Here is a 23,004-nt window from a genome sequence, read left to right on the forward strand (position 1 = left end):
TTAATTCAGTCTGCAAACGAAATGTGTATTGTATATATTTTTTTTAATTCAAGCAAATTTCTAAAATTGGAACAATAATCAGGAGGTTTTATCAAAAAGCTATAATGTCATCATTCCCATTGAATACAGTAGAAAAGAGTTTGTACCGCAGCGGTGTCACCAATTCATATATAAAAAAATACATCTGCATAGTCGAATAGAAGAGAACAGAGCCCCACAGGAACTGTCCTTGGCTTTTTGACAAGGCGGCATACTTGCAATATGGCCCTTTTTGTGCATGTGTATTTCAACATTTTTGCTTATAAAAGCACAATTGAGGCAATGCTAAATAACCAAAACGAGACCACAGGGTTGAGAAGAAACTACATCTCCAGTTCAATCTTTTTTTTTTTTTTGTTGCTACAGCAATCGCGCGTACCTCTGAATGATGATCCACCTACTCATGCATCACCAAAATGACTGCGAACATAATATGTAAACATGTGCGGCAGGTGGATGATCAGTTTTTCTCCAAAAAACACCAATAAAGGTTTCACAGAAATACATGCGTAAATATTCATATCTGCAATGCAAAAGTATTTTCATAGTAAGCACATCATAAGATGTGATAAAATTCAGAAAAGTACTGCAAAGATTAAAGTTGATTATGTATGAAGGACTTCTAGGTGGCTACAGTATAAAAGGAAAAATAGAAGAAACTTACATAAGAGAATATAATAGTTGCAATATTCTGATAATAAAAATTGTAATATGAGGGGGGAAAAGTTGCAATATTACAAAAGGACCTTATTTCCCTAAAAAAATTGTTTTTTTCCCCCTCTCATAACATTTTGATTCCATTTCAATACTAAAATGTATTTTGGTAAAAATACATAAAAATTCTTGCAACTACATAATTAAGAATTTGTCTTTTCCATGAAGACTTTTCCACGTGGCCCAGATTTGCCGCAGTTGTGATGCTAAATGCAAAAACAAAAGGTTATTTTCAAATGAAATAAATTATAGATTATATAAATATTTACAAATTATAAACATTCAGTATATTTACATTTATTTAAGATACCAAATAATTTGCCATGCATGAAGTGTTGGGAGGACTTCCTACAAGCAAATCTTAAGCATAAACAGATGATCATCCTGGGAAAGCTTAGAATGAGTGTCATCAATTCCAGTGCATGACTGTGCTAGAAACGTACACAAAATGAATGGGCCAAAAAAAATGGGGGAAACATTAATGTAGATTCAGCTGCTTTTAATTCAAATGCTGGAAACCGGTACAGTAAAGCATGTGAAAAAAGTCACTGTCGTACCTTTGCACAGTGGACGGGAGTAGAAAAATGTCATTGGCACAAATGTTTTTGCTGAAAAATATTTCTCTTCTACATCCTGAGATGAACTTTATTTATCAGTAGCCATTTGTTTTGTCACAAAGTGATTTGTCTCCATTTGCAGGGTGTCAGTCACACCCAAAAATAAATCAAACAAGAAAGCAAAAGCTTTGCAACAAAACTCTGATGATCAGAATTAAAAAATGGAAGACGACAAGCCAGCGTTCAACAAATAATAGAGGAAAAAATCTCAGTGCCACTTTGCAGTAATGTTTATTTTGTGTCACGTTGCCATCTTCAGAAAATAGGGCAAACTTCCAGGGTGACACAAAAAACTGAAGTGTATGAGAAAAGAGCACAGTTGGATCCCTCCCTCAGAACATCTCCGCTGCATTCGCTTGGGACAAGACAGGAAGTTGTTGCCGATTGGACTGAAATGTTGCCGCCATTTTTCATGTGCACAACTTGCTCACAAGTTCTCCCCGGGCTGGTACTGAGGCTCGGTGGAGGTGAAATAATCCTCCAGGAAGCCCTGCAGGTACTCGAAGGTGGGCCTCTCCTCGGGCTCTTTCCTCCAACAGGTCAGCATCAACTCGTGCATAGATTCCGGGCATTCTGCCGGGCACGGCATCCTGTAACCGCGCTCCACTTGGTCCAGAACCTCCCGGTTTACCATACCTGGAAGACGCACACACCACCACAGTTTGAAAGACTTGACTGTCCCACTTCAATTGGACATACAATGTCTAAATACAACCTTGACATTTTTGTTTTCATAGGATAACAACATTGAAATAAATTGGCACTTTCCTTCAATGTAAAGTAATCGGTGTTACTGTGCCCTCAAAATAACTCAACACACATTGTCTAATTAGCCACACGGGTGCACTATTCACTGTCGTGGCCAGTGGTTTAGACCTGAGTGTTATTTTGAGGGGACAGTATACTTGCACTTTCACACAAATTTAACACTGACAACTTTGTAGTTAACTCATTCACTCCCAAGCCATTTTCACAGAAGCAATCCCGTTCGCTCCCGGCTGTTTTACTGAATTTTGACTGATTTTGCAAGACCCACAGAATATTGTGTTCAATTGCTATAAAAGCATGGAACCTATCAAAAGAAAGATTAAAGTCTCTTCTTTCATCAGGAAAAAAAGTATGTTTCTATCTGTTTCCGTTTTGCAGCAATTAGCATTTTCATCAGTTTTCACAAATCTATTTAAAATTCTAAGTAATTTAACTTTTTATCTAGAGGGTCCTGGTTGCTCTGCTGCCACCTGCTGGCCGTTTGTGTAATAACTACCATTACTGCAACCGTTCTTTGCAGTTGAGATGCTGCATCAAAGCCTTTTGTATGCTCTAGCATAAAAAAAAACCAAAAAACGTATGAATACGTCTTTGGGACACTTAAAACAAAAAAAAGAAAAAAACGTATTTACACGTTATTGGGAGCAAATGAGTTAAGTGTCATTTCATCAGTATTTTCCCAATGAAAAGATTGGTCAAATTAGCCTCAGAAGCAAGAATGACAGACATACGGCATTTTGATATATTTCTTGCTGTGGTGAATTTAACTCATTTTAGAACACAAACACACAAGTGAGAAACCTTTTACATGCTCAGTTTGTGGTAAAAGATTCACTACAAGGAAAAATTTAGAGAAGGAGTCACCCCCCAAATTTCCTTTACAATATTATGCTCTATGAAGCCCTTGCAGAATAAGAATAAAGTAGAAAACCCACCCATTTTCATCCATCTCAAGAGGCAGCCATTTTGTCTCTTGCTGTCGACTGAAAATGACATCACAGTTGCTCAGGACTCAGGTTAGGTAACAACCAGTCACGGCTTAGCTTGCGAATGTCACATTATCAAACTCAAAACAATTGAGCCGTAATTGGTTGTTAACCAAGTCCTGAGCAACTGTGATGTCATTTTCAGTCGACAGCAAGGGGCAAAATGGCCGCCGCCTGAGATGGATAAAAACGGGAGATTTAGGGTGCTTAATTCATATTTCACAAACAAAATATGAATGAGAATACCTGGTTTAGATTAGTTGGGGCACAGACAACATATTTTAATAAAGAACATAAAAATGTTCTTCCCCTTCCTCTTTAAGAACTCATTTGGAGAGCACCCTTTTTTACCACTGTAATATGTACACAACCTAAATAAAAATGGCTTGCCTGGATATGGCACTCTTCCTTTGGTGGCCAGTTCGGTCAGCAGGATCCCGAATGACCAGACGTCGGATTTAATAGTGAAGCGCCCGTAGTGAGCCGCCTCGGGAGCCGTCCACTTGATGGGGAACTTGGCTCCTGCACAGCAAGTTGGCACACACGTCGACGCCTCACATGAATGAAGGCCAGCATTCCCAATGAGGAGATCCCTGCTGGAGGTTGTCGCCTTTACTGACCTTGTCTGGCTGTGTATTCGTTATCCTCGATGAGGCGAGCCAGGCCAAAATCTGCCACTTTACAAACCAGGTTATCTCCCACCAGGATGTTGGCGGCTCGCAGGTCTCTGTGCACGTAGTTCATCCTTTCCACATAAGCCATCCCTGAAGCAATCTGCCGAAGAAGTAGAACCATACACTGAGTCTGCCTTTTGAATGGCAAAAATGACGTAAAAAGGGATGTGATAAACATTCAGGGCTGAACCCATTAAAACGGGACAAAAGGACATGCACAAATGTTGCCAAATTATTTATGCTGACCTGGGAGGCCATGTCAACCAGCTGAGGAAGTCGGAGCATCTTTCCCATTTCACCTTTCAGGAAATCCAGTAAGCTACCTGTAGGCAGGTACAGAGATTGAGGTAGCATTAGAACACTGCTTAAGATTTTTAATTATACAGAAGCATTTCATTCTCATTATCTACATCTTTTTCATTTGAGGGCCACATACAGAAAATCAGAAGGACGCAAGGGCCACATAATGTTATGAAGAGAAATTGTGTTTAGTCCTAAAAATTGTACAAATAATTTATTTGTGCTTTGGCATATTTAGAAAAATGCTACAGTATATAAACCAATTTATTTTTAATATGGCAGTAGGGTTATTATAATTTTGGAATTTTTAATTTTAGTTTTTATTTATTTTGAGTTGTTTTTTTAAATTTAGTTTTAATTAGTTTTCAGGGTGGTTCTGTTAGTTTTAGTTCTTTAATAAATGCTTAGTTTTAGTTTAGTTAGTTTCAGTATTAGTTTTAGTTTTTTGTTTTTTTAACGTGTATTACTTGTGCGCAATATTTTTTATTTTGTTTTATTTTAGTTAGTTTTGTAAACAAAATGTAGTTTCAGTTATTTTTTTTAAGCATCCTCGTTTTATTTTATTTTGTTAACGAAATTGTTTTTTTTATTTTATTTTAGTTTTTTCGTTAGTTTTTGTTAACTAAAATAAACTTTAATAGCACCTGTGTTTTTCGACACTCTCCAGTCTTACTTTGACCATCTCCAAACATTTTTGTTTTTATGTCAAATGCCATTTTTAGCATATGTCTCGGGCCACTAAAAAATGGACGGCGGGCCGCAAATGGCCCCCGGCCATAGTTTGGACACCCCTGATCTACATTGTGTCTGTTTCGTCATCGGTTTCTTTTCCGCCAGTAAAACGTCTCAGGGTCTCAAAATGCATCATAACCCATCATGTAATATCGCTCTCTTCTCTAACTGGTCATAAGAATGTATTAATTAACACAACAGGTAGCAAGAATATAATTTGTTGATACCTCTCATAACGGTACGGACAATCTAACAGTACAGTGTACTTTTAAGGGGACATATGGAAAATGTACAAATAGTTGGTGTTCCTACCCGCCCAACAAGTGTGAAATTAATGGACCAAGTAAATCTTTCATCTACTTTTTCTTGCTACCAAATAACTAACCTGCATAGCTTCTCCTTCCATAACATTAAGTGACAACTGGAGACCAGTCGCTGTAGACTACGTTATCTGAAACACCATGCAGAAATACCCAAAACTCCAACAGGTGCGACACCCGTGCTATCATGTAGAAGTTAAAACGGTAAAAAAAAGCGGCAATGAGTTTTGTTGGAGGAACAAATTAGCATTAGCTAACAGTGTTAGCTTCTGATAAGCAGCATATGATATAGTTTGTTGATGAAGTGGGGATTTGTGTTTGAACATGTGTCCATGTGCCATATAAAGTACAAGTACACACAGCTGTAGTGTATGATGTTCTGTTGCCACAAGTACGGTATTTTATGAACCACTGGTCAGCCAATGATCATTACATGCTAACAAATCAACTTTTAGCATCATTGCATTTGAAATATTCATTTTCACAATAGCGGCTGATCACAAGGAACAATGTTGAATCCTTATTGATTTGCAAGATGAGATTCTGTGCTCAGCATGCTATCTTGCTACATGTTAGCATACCACATGCTAGCATAATAGTTTTTAGCAGCAGTCATTCAAAATTGTAAGATTTTCCATTTGGTTGAATCCTAAGATGCAAATGCACACCCAAATTGCAAAAATCATTCATAAATGTAAGTTTTGGATATGCAACAGGTAGGAGGCCCATTGACATTTGACACATCACTGAAACGTATCACACTAAGGCAGAAAACTAACTGGGTGTCTTGCAAAGCGTTACAAGACATTACAAACCCTTCAGGGAAAACATAATCAGTGTTCAAGTGTCCAAGTCCATGCGAACCTTTCCCCATGTATTCAGTGACGATGTAGATGGGCTCCTCTGACACCACAGCGTAAAGCTGGACGAGCTTCTCGTGCCTCAGCTTCTTCATGACCTGGGCCTCCTGCAGGAAGGCCTCCGGGGACATGGTGCCAGGTTTCAGAGTCTTGATTGCCACTCGGGTTGTACCGTTCCACGTTCCTGATAAAAAGACACACGTGTCATCAACTACAACCAGCCGAACAGTCAAAACACAAGATGCTCCTTGTTAAGTCCCTGAGTTACCAGAAACACCTTATTTTTTTTATAGTCTTTGGTCCGATGTCAATCCCGGGCGAGACGAAAGCCATACTTACCCATCCAAACCTCTCCAAAGCAGCCCTGGCCGAGCTTGAGGTCTAGACGAAGAGACTCTCTGGGGATCTCCCAGGCATCCTTGGCTAAGCCCTGCGTCTGAGGCTTCAGCACTGGACAGATGTCTGTCAGGCTGTGACACAGCCCATCAGCGTGTTCTGAAGACACAGGGGACAAACAATCCTTTTTTAGCTTGTTGTTTTGAAAAATATTATCTGACACAAGACAAATTCATGATGATTCAATGAAGCTAAATGACTCACTGCGATAGTGATTGACAAGCTGCTGCAGATTGCTAAACTGTGTGCGGGATGTGATATAAAAGCCACCGCTGTCCAACTTCCTGATCTTATAGTGTTTCACATTCAGGCCCTTGGTGTTGTCGTAGTCCAGCACAGACAAACAATAGGCACCTGCACAAAGAAACATGATACAACAGGGATGTAACAAAACATCTCTGATTACCTAAAGTAATAAGATCAATTGAACCAGTACGAATACAGTGACTGATTTTTTTTTTTTACCAAATATTTTCATGGTTTTTAATTTAATAATAATAACAACAACAACAACAATAATTCTTGGTTTGAGGTCCATTTAAAAAAAAAAAAAGTTTTTTTTTTTTTTTAAAGCCTGTCTTCTTCCTGTTAGGCATTTGGGAAATGATATCATTGTTGGATGCCTGTCAGGCCTCAGAAGCTGATCTTTTTTTCTTTAGAAGGGGAACCACCATTTAACAACACGTGTCAAGATCCGGTCCTCGAGGGCCTGAGTCCTGCATGTTTTCGAGGTTTGCCTACTCCAACACACCTGATTCAATCACAAGGATTACCAGCTTAAATATTAATCAATATGGGAAACCTCTACAACATGCAGGAAGGACTCAGGCCTTCGAGGACCGGACTTTGACAACACTGATTTAATACATTCAGAGGGAGGGAGGGAAGTGAGGGAGGGGAAAGAAAGAAAGAAAGAAAGAAAGAAAGAAAGAAAGAAAGAAAGAAAGAAATTCAACTTGTTACATTCAACAACTTCGGAGAATCCTTCGCAAATATCACAGGCAATGTGGTCTTGATGCCACCAGAGGGCAATCTCAATCAAGTCAAATGTCTGAATCACAGCACCACCCCCAAGCCCCTGGCAATGCCCCCCCCCCCCCCCCCCCCCCCTTCTTCACATGTATGAAGTGGGCGATAATGGCCTGTGGTTGTGCAGACCTCATCTCCACACTGACCTAATTCTGTCTGGTTTACCCAGTCAGCCAGGACCTCCACATTGCTCCTTCTCACATAGTCATTTTCCCCTATGACAGCCCTAAACTGACCTGTTTCTCATTTTAAGCAGGGCCTAATAACCAGAAATAGGACACGCACATACATTACATAAACAGCTGAACCCAAAGGGAGAATGTGGCCTATCATAAGCATCTTCAAACATGTCCTACAGGAATCTCATCCGACATTCTCCTGTCTGCCTAAGTTAGGCCCGCACAGCTGAGAGAAGAAAAAAAAAGAAGCTTTATGTTACACCCTTCTTGTTTGAACATGTTTGGAGAAACGTGTCATGGAATTCAAGTGGATCCGCATGAACTCGAAATGAACAAAAATGTGTCAAGAGTTACAACCATTCAACAGTTGATGTTTTATTTTTGTCCTTACAATTGTAATTACGTTTTAACCTCCAAACTAGTTGCAAGTGAGACGTCAGTCAGTTTACTTCCCAACCACTGCTGCGGTGTCTGTGAGGAAGTCACGAAATCCGATCCAATCCAATCTTGACTCTTGGCCAATATATGTGTGAAGCAGGTTGACTTTTACAGTATCACGTTTTATATTACACTCGAGGCATTGCTTTTCGGGTGGTGGGCAAACTCTGCCAAGCGTCAGGACCTACAGCGTTCAGGTCATCACTAATTACCAGATGAAAAATGAAAACTCCTGAAAATTACAAAAAATGTCACGATAACATTTTGCCTTTGATACGATACCTGCATAAAGTACCTTGATCCTGAAATGATACCATGGTAACAACTGAAATATCAAATATTTTGGTATTCGGATATCTTAATGAAAATTCTAGTGAATAATCGGTTATTCGGATAAAAATTAAAAACAGATTTTTACTTGGTTAAAGAAGAATTATAAATACATTACATTTTTAATCGCCTATCACTATTTTTTATTAACTGTATTACAAAAAAAAAATAAAAAAAAAATAAAACATTTTACCATTATATTACAATGCGTGTCAACTGAAACTGGAATAGAAACCAAATAAACCGTGTTATAGAGAAATGCAAAGAAAAATCAAAAATCCTGGCAGATGGCTTTAGATGGAGCAAATTAAGTCACTGGGTCCCTGGAATATAAACACTGACACGCACAACATTGTGAAGCAAGCAAGAGTTTACTGGAACGTAAATCATTGTGAAAGACACTGCAATGCAAAAATCATCTTTAATAATGCGTAAGGAACTTGTTTACGTGTTGTAAGAATCCCTACTTTAATTCATCTGGGAAACTACGCTTACATGCCTTGACAATAGAGTTCAAATCCCCTCAGCAGTTCACAATTAAATGTCTGTGCATGAACGACAGGTAGGTAATTACAGTTATCACCTGGTTATTTGCTGAGGGGAATAGGGAGGCATCTTCGACAAAACCGAATGGAACGTATTGTCTCCATCTTGGCTGCTCAGAGACTTTAATTCAACAAGAAAAATAAGGTGGTATTAAAGTTTAAAATATAATTTCTAAATACTAACACACTCAAGGTTTGATCGTGATATTTGACTCAGATAATTTTTTTTTTTTTTTATATCTCAAGTCGTCAAGCATCCCCTGAACAGAATGTGTTTGAGCTTCCACTGTATTAACTCATTCACTGCCATTGACGGATATACACGTCAATGGGAACAGAATTGACTTAACTCATTCACTGCCATTGACGGATATACACATCAATGGCAGTGAATGAGTTAAGTTCGAGTTTGTACTGTGAGTTCCTTTGCAATTTCCCTCCCATTCCAAATGCACATATTACAAATGTCGGAAGCGGCGTCAAGCTCACCTTTGGTGGTCTCGCTTTCTCTCACCAGGAATGTTCCTCGTCGATTCTCCAAACTGAGCAGCAGTCTCTCGGAGTCACGGCGGGTTATCTTACCAAAGAACCACCTGATTTGGTCAAAGAGGGAAAAGAGGAGGAGCAGGTTGGTGAAGGAACCAGCAACTTGAGGTTTAAGACGAGAAGAAGCGAACACACGTGCAGCACACAATGCCATGACAACAGTTGCTTACCTGGACTCTGCAGTCAGTGTGAGATGACTGCAGAAGAAGGAAGGCAAAAGGTGAGACAAGGAGATGTTAAAGAAGGTTAGTTGAGCACATCAAGACTGATCATTCCTTCTCGGTGAAAATGAAAGGAGGAAGGACAGGACACATACGGTACAAACAAACGTATGGGGACTCATTCCACCAGCAGGAAGTAAAAGGTGAAATTTTTTTGTTATTCTCTTTTTGCAGCCGAAACAGCTTCCCCTCTTCTTTGAAGTCTTTTTACAAGACAGTGTGTAGACATTTTTGTCCATCTGTGAGCTCAGAAACAAATTATGATAGGTCGAATAGAGGGCATGCTGTCACTGCTTCAATCTGTCATCCCAAAGGTGTTTGATGGGTGTGTTCTTTGACACCAAACTCATCCATGCATGCCTTTACGGACCTTGCTCTGTGCAGTAGTAACCCACGTTGCCCAAACTGGTCCCACAAAGCTGGAAGAATAGTACAGTTGCCCAAAATGTCTGACTAACACACCCTGTGACGTGGCTGAACGCAACTGAACTGTTGCGAAGTGTCTGGGCTTTGGTAACTCTTTTTTTTTTTTTTTAACCGACCATCAGTTGGCTACTAGTTAGCAGTTTTTCTGCAATTCGAAATCTGGATTATAGATGAATGCTGTTTAGATGTTGCAGATATAACAGCCAATCAAAAATTCCATGTTGTGTCACATGAGCGTTCACAACAAAACATATTTTTTATTTTTTATTTTTGCATACGAAGCAATGACCAAAATGCTCTACTGCAGTCAATGAATGAAGCCAACATTACCAACAGACTTTTTGAAATATCACCATTATTTCTCTCCATTATTTCTCACCCATTTCCTAAATAGCTACAGCGGGCAGGACAAACCGCTCCTTCCTTGATAATCGTGGATAGTATCAAAACAAACATGTTTTGCCCCATAAGAACACAATGGGTCTTCAGTTATTCCGTTGCAGCGAGCCGGCATGTGTGCCAGGTGTGCAGGTGTAAATAGCTGATGTGAAATTTGTTTGAGATTGTCCAGTTCAGTCGCGTTCGGCCGCAGTGCTCGGTGAGTGGCGACCCTAAGATGAAGGAAGGACTCAGCTTCTGATTGATTGATTAATTAATTAATAGATTAAACGTGTCTCTGTACCTTTGTCCAAATCGTGTAACACTGTTGCAAAAAGAAATAGTTTGACATGCAGTATGCATTGATTATAGAGAAATTATCAAACAGGTTGTCAGGTTCAAGTTTTTAGCTTGTTATAATGGACTGTTTATTTATTTATACTTTTGATTATGTAACTCCAGTCATCTGGTCCAAGTCCAAGGACCTTCCTTTATAATAAGCTAAACAAACTAGTCTACTACTACTAATCAGGCATGTCAATGACCTCCAGTATTGACCTAATTATTAACAAGGAATGATGCTTGCGTGCCGATGAAAATGAGGACAAGGTGACATGCAAGACAGATGAAAGTGAATATAAAATCAAAAGAGAAATACTATACTCTTCTGCTTGGATGGAGTCGGAGGGAGCCACGTAATTGCTGGGAATATATCCACTCTCTCCGGTGGTTAGGGAGCGTGCCAGCCACCAGTCGCCCTCTCTGCAACGGCAAAACACGCCACATGAGGTACCAAGACACACACAACATGGACAGTGTGAATATTTGGGACAATGTTGGGGGCAGTCAAATTAATTATGATTACATTATTGTGCTCTGGCAGGGATGGGCATGATAAATACTATATATGTTTTTATCATTAAGAATTTTGTCAATGTGAAATTTTATCAATCCAACATTTCTTCTTAATCAACAGGAGGAATCGCTACATCTAGAAAGAATTGAAGGGTAATGGAATCAGCAACCTGGACTTTATTATTATACTTGGCTTGTGCTTTTGAATACAAAGATGTTTAGTTCTGAGGCTCAAGCTATATTACATTCTATTCTGGTACCTTTTCTTTTGTTTAAACGAGGCATCTTACGAGAATTGTTGAAAAAAAAAAGAGATGCTTTCTTTACAATTAACTCAAATGTACAGTGTTGAAAAAATGAAATTGATTGTCACCCAATACGAACTTTTGCCACGGCTAGACGGATTGAATGCAAAAACATTATCATTTTTCTGTAATGGCTAATAGAATACTTGAAACATTTCAGACAGGAGTCACCAACAGGCTCCCCATGGGCACCAGGAAGACTCTTAGGACCACATGAAAAGCCTGCAGGACTGTTCTTTAAAAAAAAAAAAAAAAAAAAAAAAACATTGAATGCATTTTAGGCTCGAAATTTCATCTGAAAGCCAAATATCCCTAACTTTTTTTTTTGCGGAGTGCATATCAGAGGTCTGTATCAGCACTCCAGAAGTAGCTCTACAAAAAGATTGGTGACCCCTGTGCAATGATTTAACTTTGTGTGTGAATGGGTGACTGTGAGGCTTTGTAAAGTGCTTTTTGGGCGCCATGTGATATAGAATAAAGCGTTATACGAAAAGCAGTCCATTTGCCCCCCATCATCACTTAACTTACAGATAATGACAAGCAGATTACATTACATTACATATTATTTATTGATGTCCATTTATACACATTTCACTGTATTTGATTAAGTAAATTTGGACATAAAAAGGTGAATTCAGTTTGAAATAGTCCATTCATATTGAGAGCTTATTTCAATTGAAAAGGTCTTCATCAAAGCACTTCATGATGTGGATGGTCCTTCTCCTTCTTTACATGGCATTTGCTAAGCACTGAACATAAAAAAAAAAACTAACATTGAAAAATTGCTGACATTTTTTTTTAATGCCCATCCCTAATTTGGACACAATGAGACAACACATACAAGCGTGGGTATGAATGGGATAGGATTGTGTTTGTATGCTTATCATTATTAGGGAGCATTTGTTGAAGCTTCACAGCACTTTTTTGACCATCTTAAGTGCTGAAAAGTCTCAAACAAACATGACTTCACTACAGGAGGGGTGGGGCCAGGATTTTTTGGATAACAATAATGCAAACTTTGGGTAACGCAAGCAAACACGTCGGCACGTTTAGGATGCTTTCACACTGAGAGTTGCCACACTTGATTTTGTGAGGTTGGTCCGTTAACCACTGGTTGTTTTTGTCAAAGGGTAAATAATGCAAGTGAACCAAAAATCATATCATAACAAATCACGCAACATTGCCCTTAGTGGTTCAATGAACGTAACTAGAAAAATGGTTTGCTGTAGGGACGATGGTGTGAAACAGTTCTAATATACATGATAACTTCAAAACCAATATGGACAATATAGCAAGCTACAGCACACCAGCAAAAAGCCTTTAAACCTCAAACCAAGAGGAAAAAAATGAACTAGAATTTGATTAAAACCAACTAAATGACATTAGTGTGAAAGCATCCTTAATGCAATGACATCGCATCTTCACAAACCTGCAGTTCACTTTCCTCCTAGAAAAATGTGATGAATGAAGAAGGGAAATGATGAGGGGGGGTTGGGTTTGAGGGTGAAAAGAGAAGCGACAGTTATAAGCAGTAGCAGAATAGCATAGCAGCAAATATGCTAAAACCATCAGTCGGATGGTAAATCTGGTCATGATTCAGGTGGCACACGATATCAGCAACAACCTACAAGTCACTGAGTACAACAATACTGTATATAGGAGAATTAAGAGCTTGACTTTCACTTAATGGGACCGTTATCTTATCTTACAGTCCACTCATTAACACATTCACTGCCAGCCCAGCAAAAATGCATCATTTGACGTATTTTTCCGTCAATGGCAGTGAATGAGTTAAATCTGTGTAAACTTGACCCGATACCGATCCAAATCTTTGGCTCAAGGGAACCAGATGTAGTGATAATCCACCATTGTACATAGAGCCACCTTCTAAGTCAGCAGTTAGTAAGTAGGTAGCACAAGGTTCAATGTGCATCTATTGATTCTTGAAGCAATGCCCCCTCCCCCTGCCCCCAATTAAAAATATGTATAACCTCCACACCTCCTTTGGCTACATCAGTTAGCTTGGGCTATCCAAGCAAATGTGAAATCAAGAAGCAGTAATGGGAAAAGAGAGAGAAAGAGAGAGAAAGAGAGAGAAAGAGAGAGAGAGAGAGAGAGAGAAAAAAACAAAACAAAACGCACTTTGGTTCACGACATTGCCTGAAAGTAATAAATGTCTTTATGTCTAGTGTCAATTCACAATATAAGTGATTTTTCCCTGTCTGATGACTATCTTTGAAGTAACCTTTGTGATCATTTTGATCACATATTTTATAAGACTATATGTGATGTACAAAAAAAACCAAAAAAAAAACAGATGTTGGCAAAAATGCGCTAATATCAAATTCCTTACGTGTTGTTGACTATTTGGAGTCGTTCTCCCTTTCTGAATGACAGATCGGAAGCTGTTCGAGACTCGTAGTCATACAATGCCACAAAGGTCGTTACGCCTCCTGCGTGGAGAGGACATTTTCATGAGTGTGTTGCAGACACTATTAATACAGAAGACATCAAGTTTAACTTTTTTTTTGTTGTTATTTTTTTAATATTACTCATTTCACACTTTCAAGTACAAAACACTGAATACAAAGCTCAACCATCAAGTTGAACTTTATAACATTAACATGCGTGTTTATCTTTTACTTTGGCTAGCTGGTGACGGTCATTTCAAAAGGTAACTCAACACACATTATCACTTGCTATGAAAGTGCGACCGTTAAGAATGTTAAAATGTTACTTAAAACATCGCCCATACAGACTCTGGAATGGATTTCTTTTCTTTTGCTGTTACATTGTTTCAGGCTCGACTGACATCTCAGAATGAACTGGAATCAACATTAAACAATATATCACAAAAAAACAACAACTGAATCTTTGAGTAAAAGCGTCTCACCTGCTAGCGTGATTCTACTGGAAGAGGAGTTGAGGCTACTGTTGTCCACGCCGCCAAACAGTGCCAGTTCGGCCTTATTGCTCATGGAATGGTTACCACCGAGGCCTCCCTCCACAGTGGTGCTACGGCTGGGGGTTGAGGACTGCTGAGTGGAGTTCAGGTGGTGGCCACCAGCCCCTCCCCCTGAGCCGAGGTTGGCATCGAGGCTGATGGTGCGTGGACCCGCATCCTTGGGCTTACTTTTGGATCCCCCCATTGTGAGGCCTAGAGGGCATTGAAGGACAGTTGGGGGTCAAATGAGGTGATGATAGAAGAATATGCAAGCCACTAGGGGTGTGAATTGCCTAGTGCCTGACGATTCGATTCGTGTCACGATTCATAGGTCACGTTTCGATTCGATACCGATTAATCCCGATACGAATTTGTAAATCGAGTGTTGCAATTTGTTTTACTCAAATTTAGAAAATACTATTCAGTAAACTTGTGAATGTACACTGTAAGATTTGTATGAAAAGGTATTATTGATTTATTTGAAACTTCAGTCTTATAACTGTGAGCCACTGTATTTAACAAACAGGTTGTAATCTGTTTCATGTTTGAACAGCATTGAAATAAAATATTAAGAATTAATGCTCCATTAATATAACATTCTTCCATGCTTAAGGTGTGAATCCTAACCCTAAGTAAGACGTTTTGTTGAAAATTTTTCCATCAAAAATGGATGTTTAAAAATCGATTCGGCTGCCTATTCAATCGATTCAAGAATTGCGAGCTGTAGTATCGCGATATATTGCCAAACCGATTTTTTTTAACATCCCTACAAGCCACTATAAAACATGAGGTTTTAAAATGAGGTTTTCGCCATCAAGTCTCATCTGGTCCTATAGAAGTAAAATTTATTTTTCAATAGTCTTTAACACAATGTGCAAATTTCAACTTTTAAATCATATATTAGATCGATGTATGAAAATTAATGAAATTAATTTAACAGCTGCAAAAACTAAAAAAAAGTCTTTTTCACCAAGCACTTCAGATTACATTACCACATTTTCATTACCCTGCAGACTGCACCCTTAAAGCTATCTGGTCAATTTTGTAATTAAACTGTTGGTTTGATGCTGTCGAGACAGAGTTTGGATAAGAACTGGCCCGGCCAGCAGGTATAACACAAACAGGTGACGAAACAGTGTGAATGACTTCAATGAACGAAAGTTCATGAACTCGTTCATATTTTGAGCGAACATGAACTAAAGTTTGTGCAATTCTGCTTGAGGAACTATATTGTGCAGCGTGCATAATTAATGGTGTCTGAGACAGTTTTGAACGGAAGTTCATTTTCACTTGACAGTGCCAATTTATGCTGGTCTGTCTAACAGAAAATTAGTTGTAAAAATTGTCATTTTGTGATTTGTCATTCGCTTAAGAGGGCCAGTTTATGCTGGTCTATCTTTAACAGAAAAATACCTTCGCTATTTTTACACTTCAATTTAAACTAAAAAGTCAACTAAAAGGTGTACTCTAAGACGTGTGATCATGATCATATAGACTACAGCCTTAGACCTCACCTACATCTTCCACCTGGTGTTACTTATAGTCGGAGACATACTGTACTGGAGTGTACAACACTAGGATAGCCAAAAAAAAACAACTAGATCTTTGCTCTGTGTAGACAACGAAAACAAAAAGTATTTGCTATAAAGTCTATTTCATATGCCACATATGTTAAAAAAATGTTATGTGTGGAAAAAATCCAGAGAGGGACTGAGGATACTGACTGCATACCAAATATCAGCTGGCTGCATTCCTAATATCAGCTCTGTGTGTGCGAGCACATGTGCACGCACACACACAGAGTATACTTCTTGACTTGTGTATACAGCAATTTAAGTAATACATGATCCATTTTCTATACCGCTTATACTGCTTCCAATATGGAAGTCAGAGATAACCGTTACCCAATCAGGGACTCCAAACTTAAATAATTGATTGGATCATTTATTAGACTGTAGGGAAAGCAAAAATAAAACTAGATTAGAATGTCACTCAGTAGTGTGAAGACCTTCACCAAGGCCAATCTTGGTTTGTTATAAGTTTAATTACTGCAGATGCCTTTCAATATAGTCTTTTGTTTTTCAATTTGTCTGGTGAAATAACAACACCACTGAAAAACTACTTCTATTGATTGCTCTAAAGTAAAGTCGGTTCAATTTTTTGAGTGACGGTTGACAGATAACGCTGGCTCGTAAATGCAGAACTTTACAGGTTAACATAAATAACAACCAGCAATGGTCCGCTTTGGATCAGTGCATCTTTTTCCTTCCCATTATGCTTTATATAGAACTTATGAAGGAGCTGTAATCACAGCTTAAGCGTGGGAATATGATTACACTAAGCCAAAGCAGCGCTACGGTGGACAGATATAACTACAGGGGGTCTGCTATGAAAAGCTAATTTTCAGAGAAGGATGATTTGGGAGCTGCAGTGACAGCTTGGCAGGGGTCAGAGCGCCCATCGGAAGCGCCAACATGCTCAGCCTGCCGAGCACTCCGTGCTGCTGCATTGCTTTCATTTCAACGCTATGTGTGCTTCATGCAATATCAGCTCGTATTGATGACCTGAAGTCTGGCTCGCACACAGTTCAAAATAAAATGTGTACATCAAGAGTGTGGACATTTAAAAAAAAAAAAAAAAAAAAAAGAAATGTGGATTTTGCATGTTCTCCCCAGACTTGCGTGGGTTTTCTCTGGATACTCCGGCTTACTCATTCCAAAAACATCAATTTTAGGCCCATTAAAGCGTCATATGCCTACAGGCTTGAATGTGAGTGTGAATAGTTGTTTATATACATTTGCCCTGCAATTGGCTGGCGACCAGTCCAGTGTGCTATTCCCATCTCTCGCCTAAAGTCAAATACAGGAGGCTCCGGCCCATCCACCATCTAAGCACAAACTGTAGAAATGTATGGATAGTAATTTCCACTGCAGGCAATATGAATGTATTATTCTAAGAAGAAATAGTTTAATTCCAGATAGTGTAGCAAAAGCAGACTTAATTAAACAAAAAGATGAAAGTTAAAGTTGTGGAATGGAAAGACAATATAAAGTTAGTCGAGGTTACTCTTACTCTGTTTTGATGTCTATGGCAGCTTTTTTCAGCAAATGAGTCAGGTCTGATATAACTGCACTCTCCCTGCTGGTTGAAAAATGAATTCTCAATTTCTTCAACAACAGCTAACTGGAGAACATACTGCACGAATTAGCCCCCGATATTTGCATCCAACCATCCATGAAAATGTTTGTCGTCATTCGGGACAGGTGTGAGCTGGAGCCTGTCCCATTTATGCTCACATTCACACAATTAGCCTAACACGCACACTTTGGGAATGAGGGAAGGAATCGGAGTACCTGGAGAAAACCCACAATAGCTTAAGAACATGCAAGAACAATGCCACAATTTTAAACTTACAGTATTTTCCGCACTATAAGGCGGACCGCATTACAAGGCGCACCGTCAATGAATGACATATTCTAAATGTTTTTCCATATATAAGGCGCACCTTCATTGAATGAGAATGACATATTTTAAATAATGTTCGAAAGACACTAAAAATACTGCAGACTAAACGTAAATTATAAGAATGAAGACTCACTAGGAATGTAATGGGGTCAAAAGTAAAATGTTCGTCTTTAAAACCTGTGGAATTAAAATAGTTTCTTTATAATGCATCAAGAAAGTAAGATTTTTTTTTTTCAATGATGTATCGTGTTTTTACGAACGCGCACTATCACGGAGGCATATAAAGGTATTTTTGTTCTAGTGGGGTTGCCGTAGTTAGCGATCCAAGATGGCGGGATCTTCTGCGCATGCGCGTCACCGATCGTGCCGGGTCACCGATAGAGTCTTGACAGCGAGACCTGTTACGGCTCAATATTGATCGATATATATAAGGCGCACTGGATTATAAGGCGCATGGTAGCTTTTGAAAAAATTGAAGGCTTTTAGGTGTGCCTCATAGTGCTGAAAATACGGTAACTGTGAGGCAGACGTGTTATTTAATCAATACTATGCCATGCAAACACCGCAATGTTTTCAAATTAAAGTTTTAACAATCAAACACTGAACTGCCTTGCCTCAACAAAATGTTTGATAATTGCGAGCGACCATGGAAAAACGGTATTCAAATTCACAGATTGTTTGATACTAGGGTCGAGTGTAAATATGACAACATAGTCTGTTCTTCGCATTCTGATCCCAACAAAGCCATTTCAGTTCAGTGCAGAAGACACAACGATCCTGAAGCTTGTAGGCTTTCTGGCTTGAAAAGCATGCAGGAAAAAGAATTATATGAAGTCAAGCAATTTTGTGTTTGGACAAAGCAGAAGCTTGCGCGTTATTGTCTGTTTGCTCATAATGTTAGCTTCAATCTGGGCTAAAAGGGCTTGAGGAAGAATCTACAATGGAAGGAGGCTGGGCTACATGAAAATCCCTGTGGCAAGGCGGGGGTGTGTGGTTGCATGGTTGGGGAGGGGTTTGCTTAATTATGCATACAATCTGGCAAAGCACTCCAAATCCTTGGAGTCTTCTGGGCTTTGGTTGAATACCAACTGCAGTCTTTCAGTAATGCTGCTCGGGTTAACCCCCCTACAAATGCTTAGTTGGACACTTAACCTGAGAAAAGCGTTACAACTTTATTCTGTCATTGGAATAAGAGCAGTGTTATGATCACAGCCTTTATCATCAGTCCATACAGTATTTGTATGATCTTTGTGATGAATAAGACAGTGTTCTTCTTCAATTTGGAAAGATTCTTTTCATCTATTGGGACACCAAAATTGGTCAAGCTTGCTTCAGATGTTTTTTTGTTTTTTTTGTATGCAGACTTGATGAGAAGATATTCCCTGCTGTGAGGATGAAACAAAGTCAAGTCAGACTGACAGATGGTGAAACTTGTGAAGAGGCGAGTTCAAGCTTGTACGCTGAGAGCAAAACCACAACAGTATTCTTCACTTCTACCAGCAATGCGGGTACCCTTAAACATTGACTAAGACAGTTAAGCCTCGAAAGTCAATCGCCATTGAGGTGGTAGAATTAACCAAAGACTAATTTTGAACCACCCCAAGAGAGCTCAACAGTTTGCAGTTAGCATCAAAGGTTTAATTCTGTCTGCATGTGTTTTGCTTTGTCTTTGGCTTTTTGCAACACTTATTCAAAAAGGAGTGGCCTCAACAAGCAGAATAGGAAAGAGGAACATAAGCAGACTCACATTATAGGACAACTTTATGATGTACAGTATATTAACACATTATCAAAGACTGAGTCTAAAGTCTAAAAAATAAAACTTATTTTCAGAAATTGTTATTTTTTTTACTGGCTTTGGTTTTGATTGAAAATCATTTAAATGGTGAGTTTTGTTGTGCAGTTTTCAGATCATAATGATTAATTGTACAGCAATATGCAAGATGAAATGAATTGCTCAAAACCTGCTTTGTCAGTTGTTTTTGAGGGTACTATCTAAATTTAGATATGTACACAATTTGAAAATCAACCCTACAACTAGGGATGCACGATAATATCGGTGGCCGATAATTATCGGCAATTATTGACCAATTTAACGTCAAACAGATAAACCAGATAATAGAGAAATCTGCCGATAATTATCGGCAATTTGATTTCATACAGATAAACCAGATAATAAAGAAATCCAGCAATAATTTCAGACCATTTGTTGTGGTTGTGGCTCATATCAATAAAATTCAGCTTCATGGTGCTTTAAATACATTGAAACATTGTGCAAAGTTTATACAATGTTTCAATGTATTTGATAGACTCAAAAGTATATTTGTATTCAAGTTAATTTTGCAAGCAATTATCGGCTTACTTATCGGTTATCGACATCGGCGCTTCTAAATTATTGGTTTATCGGTATCGGTTGAAAATAGCATTATGGTGCATCCCTACTTACAACATTTTTGGAGCACATTTCCTGTCTTATCACTTTTGTATTATTAACTGGCAAGAAATAAACTAATTTAGAACTCTTTTAGTTATAGTTGTTGCCCATTTTATAAGAGGGCCAATAGCAATAAAACACATAAAAAAAAAGTAAAGTTCAGGCATAGAAGGTGGTCCACAATGCAGCCGTTATGGAAGTCGCATTGCTAGTTTAACAAACAAATGAGCTTCCTCTAACGAATAAACGAAGCGGCAGTTGAAGTGAAGATAAGACTCTGGTTTCATTACGTTTATTTACATAAGCACACAGAATAAATGGACTGGCTGAAGTGGAACCAACAGACCGGTTTGTCAGCTTGTTCATGTGGTCAAAATGCAAATTGACGAGCATATGTTTGCCTTTGGATCATTGCATCCAGGGGAGACACATCTGGTCCTTTTTAGTATGTAAGCTATCCGTGCAGTGCTCTGCAAAGGACTGGCCAAGTCATGGGGTTCAAAGATTAGGAAGTCTGTGCATATGTGTGTGTGCGTGTGTGCATGTGATCCTTATGTCAGTCCACTGCATGCATTCCTTCATCTTAATACCCTGCATGTAATTACAACACTACTAAGGGGTGGTGGTGGGTGGGCATTCCTGGGTCAGCACCGCCACCAATTGTCACATGATCCGAACGCTCTTGTTAACATCCTGATTATCGCCATCTTTTTCCTGAGCATACTAGCCAAACCCTGTGACGACATTCCATCGGGGCCTGCAAACAAACACTATCTTTGCAATGACAAGACTGGATCGACCAGTTTGACCGCTGTGAGAAATTCTCTTTACCCTGTCTCAATAACGAATGCTCGCTAGCCATGGTCCAAGTTAAATGTCACTATATTGCCTGAGTCTACTTGTTGAAACAACACACAGAAACTCCGATGTTTGCACAACTAACATTTAGACCCACATAGCTTTCGATATCACCTGCGCCGTCACTAAGGTTAAGTAACTCACCAAGTGTGTCTTAAACGTTCTTTTTTGGTACACACTACACAGCCTCTTCAACTTGCTGTGCACACAGTAACTTTACATGCTTTTCACAAGAAAAAAATAATGATTGGATTGGTCTGACTGAAAGTGGACATGTAAACAAGTTAGTCTGACGGACATATTAAATTCAGTTTATCATAAGATGCTTTCACACTGCACGGTGCCAGTTTGACTGACATTTTGCTTCATCAGAACTATTAGCTGTGGGGGAAAATGAAAACTATAAGCTACACAGACTGCATCACTTGAAAGTAGACATGCAAACAAACAACAACATATTTGGAGAAGTTGAGAACAATTGTCATATATTCCTTGGATTGGTGAGGAGATGGAGGGAGCCAGAAAACAGACAGGTGCAGCAAAGGGTAGACGGTGGAGTATAATTCTGCACTGCAGCATCCAAAGATAAGGTGAAGCAACAGTCAGTGCTAATGTTAGCATGTGTATTGTTGTCATTTCTAGCCATGAAACCTGAACTGTTACAATGACGTGACAGTGATGACACCGTGGGACTAATGAGTGACCAGCAGTGGTTTACATCATCCATATTATAACAGCTCAGCATACTTGGTAAGGGTGACGCGGGAGTGGATTTTCACTTCCGTTCCATCCCACTCCCACAGCAAAAATCCCGCCTCGTCTCAGTCCTGGACAATAGTAACAAAAAACAAACAAACAAACAAACAAACAAAACAATTATGTTCCGTCCTAATCCCGTGATTAAAGGTAAATTTCACCCCCATCCCACTGGAATCCAGTGATCTATCGGGTATCACGAAAAAAATGTCAGCCTATAGTGCATATGGAAAGAAAAATACTGAATTAATCCCAATCCCATCTGCTCCCGTGAAGTTTTTATCCTGTCCCATCACAATCCCGTTATTAAAGGTAAAGTCACTCCCACTCCACAGGAATCCTGCGGGAATCCCGTGACCCGCGGGATTCCTGAAAAAATATTATCCTCTACTTGGGACCTAGAAAAACAAAGTACAAGCGCTCAGGGTGCATTTACAAACACAAATGTGATTGTGAAACAGGGATTTTAGGTACACATCAGAGCTGTTCCCAGTCTCTGTTTTTGTAAAATAACAAGGCGATTTTGAGATTGTCAAAGCTGAGGTTTTCTGAAGGTGCTTTTATCCCCCAAGCTCACCAACCACCAGCATGCTACTGTGGATAGGTTACCCTAAACAGCTCCGAACATGCCTCACAACTTTTGACTACAAACTAGACTGCATGAAGCTGGTAGACAAGAGTACAAAGTACATATAGTCAAGTAGGTAAGGGCGAGTACCGATACCAGGTATCGGTATCGGGCCGATACCAGCCTTTTTTCAAGTACTCGAGTACTCGTGATGCAGACGAGTACAAGCAACTGATGGCAGAGGGGGAAGACGTTAAGTGAGTCCTCCTTGCCTGTAACTGGCGCTAGCTTGCAGCAGTTTTTCACCAAAACTTCACCGGT

The 23,004-nt window shown here is 39.2% G+C and overlaps 1 protein-coding gene across 8 annotated transcripts in view; it reads right to left on the bottom strand.

Annotated features, from left to right (window-relative positions):
* Nucleotides 1-24: 24 nt before the first annotated feature.
* The window catches only part of src (v-src avian sarcoma (Schmidt-Ruppin A-2) viral oncogene homolog), a 33,108-nt gene continuing 10,128 nt past the window's right edge, over nt 25-23,004 (bottom strand). Inside the window, exons 2-15 of one of the 8 annotated variants that reach the window (XM_077512793.1) lie at nt 14,552-14,815; nt 14,012-14,111; nt 13,088-13,105; nt 11,162-11,260; nt 10,803-10,823; nt 9,644-9,670; nt 9,417-9,520; nt 6,611-6,760; nt 6,350-6,505; nt 6,015-6,194; nt 4,045-4,121; nt 3,745-3,898; nt 3,515-3,646; nt 25-2,006 (exon numbers count right to left, since the gene is read on the bottom strand). In XM_077512793.1, coding sequence (XP_077368919.1) covers nt 1,798-2,006; nt 3,515-3,646; nt 3,745-3,898; nt 4,045-4,121; nt 6,015-6,194; nt 6,350-6,505; nt 6,611-6,760; nt 9,417-9,520; nt 9,644-9,670; nt 10,803-10,823; nt 11,162-11,260; nt 13,088-13,105; nt 14,012-14,111; nt 14,552-14,807 — 1,683 coding nt within the window. In that variant the 5' untranslated portion in view covers nt 14,808-14,815 and the 3' untranslated portion in view covers nt 25-1,797. The remainder of the gene's footprint in view (nt 2,007-3,514; nt 3,647-3,744; nt 3,899-4,044; nt 4,122-6,014; nt 6,195-6,349; nt 6,506-6,610; nt 6,761-9,416; nt 9,521-9,643; nt 9,671-10,802; nt 10,824-11,161; nt 11,261-13,087; nt 13,106-14,011; nt 14,112-14,551; nt 14,816-23,004) is intronic. The other 7 variants (XM_077512795.1, XM_077512796.1, XM_077512794.1 and 4 more) reach the window with 7 other exon arrangements.

Source organism: Festucalex cinctus, chromosome 2 (genome assembly GCF_051991245.1).
Source record: "Festucalex cinctus isolate MCC-2025b chromosome 2, RoL_Fcin_1.0, whole genome shotgun sequence".
In the NCBI taxonomy this organism is placed as follows: domain Eukaryota; kingdom Metazoa; phylum Chordata; class Actinopteri; order Syngnathiformes; family Syngnathidae; genus Festucalex; species Festucalex cinctus.